The sequence below is a fragment of the Cicer arietinum genome, chromosome 5 (assembly GCF_000331145.2).
Source record: "Cicer arietinum cultivar CDC Frontier isolate Library 1 chromosome 5, Cicar.CDCFrontier_v2.0, whole genome shotgun sequence".
In the NCBI taxonomy this organism is placed as follows: Eukaryota; Viridiplantae; Streptophyta; class Magnoliopsida; order Fabales; family Fabaceae; genus Cicer; species Cicer arietinum.
The window spans coordinates 56,248,586-56,253,017 of NC_021164.2; the positions used below are offsets into that span (position 1 = coordinate 56,248,586).

The 4,432-nt window shown below is 35.2% G+C and overlaps 1 protein-coding gene across 1 annotated transcript; it reads left to right on the top strand.

Moving 5' to 3' along the window:
- The first annotated feature begins 450 nt into the window (after window positions 1-450).
- LOC101501069 (uncharacterized) lies at window positions 451-3,623 on the top strand. Its single transcript, XM_004500210.4, has 6 exons — window positions 451-645; window positions 765-1,345; window positions 1,827-2,016; window positions 2,129-2,193; window positions 2,647-2,857; window positions 3,120-3,623. The coding sequence occupies exons 1-6, from the start codon at window positions 544-546 to the stop codon at window positions 3,369-3,371; spliced, it is 1,401 nt and encodes a 466-aa protein (XP_004500267.1). The 5' UTR covers window positions 451-543; the 3' UTR covers window positions 3,372-3,623.
- Window positions 3,624-4,432: the final 809 nt, after the last annotated feature.

The window sequence follows — 4,432 nt, forward strand, 5'->3', positions numbered from 1 at the left end:
CTCACTTTAGAATCTTGTGACTTTAGAGGAATTGTAAAAAAATAAAAGTTATGCTAACAAAGGGTGCTTCGCAAAATTAACAATATGTACTAACATCCAAATCTAAGGATGGAGTGGAAGAATAGCATTCCATTTCCAAGTGGCAAGTAAATTTAGAAAAATCAAACAAGTGTCCCCTACCAACACCGATTCAAGTTAACCCGTGTTTCACTGCGTCATGTCTTGTCTACCATGTGTTTGTAAAATTTCCAAATTGAGTATGACTTCACTTTTTCTCTCTCATGCAATCCATGCTAATCAATAATCATCACACAAACAAAAGCCATAACATTTTCCTCTTTTTCTCAACAACAAAATCTCACCTTTCCCAACCTTTCTTTACCCCACGTGGCCTCCACCACCACGTGAGATGAGTGCCCTTTTGTCCAAATTAGCACTCCTCATCATCTCAATTCTTCACAACATTCACCACAACACAATGTGTCAAAACACTTTCTCTTCTTTTTATTCTTTTTCTTCACTATTCTTATTTCTTCTTCTACAATGGGACTCTCTTCCAAACACTATCCTCGTACCCCAACATATCTCTTACCATGTGTCCTCGCTCTCTCTTTCTTCTCTCTCACTGCACTTCTTCTCTACAAGGTTCTTCTTTTCTCTCTTTTTCCACCACCCCATTTCTCATTTTCACATCTACTTCAACATTCTATAGTTTCTTCCCTCTCTAACCGTTTTTTTCTTCTTTGGGTAATTTCATCAAACAGGTGGACGACGTCGCTTCACGAACCGGAACCGTCGTGGGTCACAACCTAGAACCAACGCCGTGGCACGTTTTCCCTGCCAAACCCTTCGATGAAGAGACTCGTCAGAGGCGAGCCTACAAAATCATACAATGCTCGTACCTCACATGTCGTTCCTCTGTCTCCGGTGACAGAAAGCGTCTCGGTTTCGCCACCGGAGATTCCAAACGACAGGATTGCCCGGATTTCTTTCGGGCGATCCGGAAGGATCTTGAACCATGGAAGGTGACGAAAATTTCTAAGGGGCATTTGATGGCTGCACAAAATTACGCGGCATTTAGAGTGGTGATTGTTGGAGGGAAGATGTTTGTTGATTGGTACTATGCTTGTGTTCAGAGTAGGGCTATGTTTACTGTTTGGAGTTTGTTGCAGCTTTTGAGAAAGTACCCTGGATTGGTTCCTGATGTGGATTTGATGTTTGATTGCATGGATAAGCCTACTATTAACAAAACAGAACACAGTTCAATGCCTTTGCCACTCTTTCGTTATTGTACCACAAAGCAACATTTTGATATACCTTTTCCTGATTGGTCCTTCTGGGGCTGGTAAGATCTCAAATGGGTTTCTGCCAAAGTTTCATCTTTTCTTTAATTTTAATCCCTTTGTTCATTTTATGATATTGAGTGTTATGTAATTGTATATGGTGATCTTAGCTCATTGAAATTCAATGATATGTTTAATATTAATCTATTTGATAGACAAGTTCATTTTTTGGATTAGGATACTGATGTTTATGAACTTTGTTGATGTCTCACTTTAGAGGAAAGTAACTAATCTCAATTATTAATGAGTAAATTAATAGATCACATTTTAATATATTGATGATTTATTAGGCATGTGCACTTAATGTTAACCATTGCCTTTCAGTAATATTTATTGATGGTTGAAATTATTTACTTTATCCTGTAAATTGAATGACTCAATTTAAAGGAGCTAAATCCAGTGAGGTTTTGCTGTTTGTTAGAAGTGAATTATTGTTGCTTGATGATTTTGATGCCGACTCTATGTTGAACATGTGTTGGTCAGGCCAGAGATAAACATAGGACCGTGGCAGGAAGAGTTCCCTGATATCAAGCAAGGTTCTCAAGCTGTAAGTTGGGTAAATAAGATGCCGCGTGCATACTGGAAAGGAAATCCAGATGTTTTTTCTCCTGTTCGTACCGAATTGCTAAATTGCAACCATTCTAGGAAGTATGGAGCACAAATTATGCGTCAGGTTGAGTTGAACTGCCTATCACATTTTGGACACTAAGCAATCCTTGTAATTTCAATATGCTTTATGTATTAAACTTTAGTTGACTGATGTGTATATTGATATTGCATTGCAGGATTGGGGTGCAGCTGCTAGAAGTGGCTTTAAGGAATCAAAACTTTCAAATCAGTGTAATCACAGGTAAGTAACTTACTGCTCTTGTCTTTAAAGCATTACTCAGAACTCAAAAATACGCCTACTGATTAGATGGATCATAATATAAAGCTCACAGAATATACATAAACTGTTTTGCACAATTAATAGAAAAATGTTTAAATGAAACATACTTAGAAGCACAAATTAATTGATAAGTTTCAGTGATTTGGGATGTTATTAGGTTAGATCTTCAAGTCCATTTTAAAAAGATGCACTGTCAGTGTAAATAGTTTTACACAGTCGGCAAATCATGACCAATCATGTGGGTGACTTTATAAGTAGTTTTGTCAGAAATCAAACATTGCTAATGATGTAACGGTTATAATTGACAGTGTATATAAATTAAATTCATTTATTTATCAGAATTTTTTTTATCATGCTTCTGATTATTGTTTATTGTCCTTTCCTTCACACTCTTTTGATGCCTTTTTCTTGCAGGTATAAGATCTATGCTGAAGGGTATGCATGGTCTGTGAGTTTGAAATATATTCTTTCATGTAGTTCTGTTGCACTAATTATATCACCTCAGTATGAAGATTTTTTCTCTCGCGGCCTTATTCCAAATCAAAACTTTTTGCTCATTGATCCTCTGGATATGTGTCCATCCATAAAGCGCGCTGTCGATTGGGGAAACGGACACCCAAATGAGGTATTTCTTTGCACATTGTTGTATATTCCTCTCATTTAATTTTGTTCCATGAAAACCAATGTAGTACTATTCTTTGGGCCTGTTTGGATTAACTTATATGAACTTATCTATTGGCATAGACATTTTGAGACTGTTTGAGAGAGTTTATAGATATGTTCATAGCTTATATAAAACCAATTTGACTTTATTTTATCTTTTGTGTGAAAAATACAGTACCAATGAATTTGATTAATTATGTAGTTGCTTTTATGTTATTATCCAGGCTGAGGCTTTAGGGAAAAGAGGACAGGACTTTATGGGAAGCTTGAACATAGATCGAATATATGATTACATGTTCCACCTTATCTCAGAATACTCAAAACTTTTGGACTTCAAACCTACTCCACCTTCAACCGCCCTCGAAGTTTGTGCCGAATCCGTACTTTGCTTCGCGGATGACAAGCAGAGGACATTCCTTAGTAGATCAACTGCCTCCCCTTCACAAACCCCTCCATGTACTCTCAAATCTGCATAGAGTGAATGGTCATCCATGTATTTTGTGGCACAAAAAATAGTAAACAAAGGGTGTGGAAAAAGAAATCATGTGAATTGGTATATAATATACTAGTATATACTACAGTGAGTGTCTTTGTTGGTATGAAAAGAAAAAAGTTTGTTGTTGTATGTATATTTATAGTTGCCTTGTGTCAATCATCTAAAAGATTTTGCTTTTGTAATAGGTCATCATCATTTAATAGAGTATATTATGCGGGAATTCTCATTTTAACTTCTGTTACTCTCCCCTTGGCCCTTCTCTCTCCTAATCATCGTCATTAATAAGGGGTGTTCGGGTTGAAACACTCAAACTAGCCCAACCCACAGGTGTTGTTCATTAGCAGCCCAATCTCGTCCGTTTTTTTACAGATTATAATTTGTTATACATAATAATCCATTAAAAAAACTGACCCAATCTGTCCATCATATATATATTTTTCTGTCATTCGTCACAGATTTTAAGGTTAATATTAAATAACGAATTCATCAATAACATAAAGTTACATTCACATGATTACATCATGATCAACTTGATTAAAACTCAACATTAATCAAAGAAAAGCAATATTACTGCATAATGAGGATTTATTGAAAGAAAGAAAAAATAACAGTTGTGGAATTGATATATATTCAAATGAGAAAGAAAAAAAATAGCAGTAATGTGACAATTGCAAGAAAATATCCCAAGAGCAATGAGAAATTTACTTCAATTTTGTGTTGCTCTCATAACAGTGAAACTCAAACATGACATCATCTATATTTTAAATTTTAAACAAAGCATTTGAGTATTATGCAATGAAAAATGAATTGTACCTGAGAATTAAAGAACTATATTAAGTATTATAATAACTATAAATCAGGGACAGATCCAGGGGGTTTAAGGGTGGACTACAACCCCTCCCTCATATACAAACTTGTTAGTATATTAATAGAATTATATTATTTATTTAAATATTATACTATAATAAAAAAATCCGATCTCCCATTTGATTGATTTTTGGATTCGTCCAGACTATAGTACTATATGAGTATCAAATATAA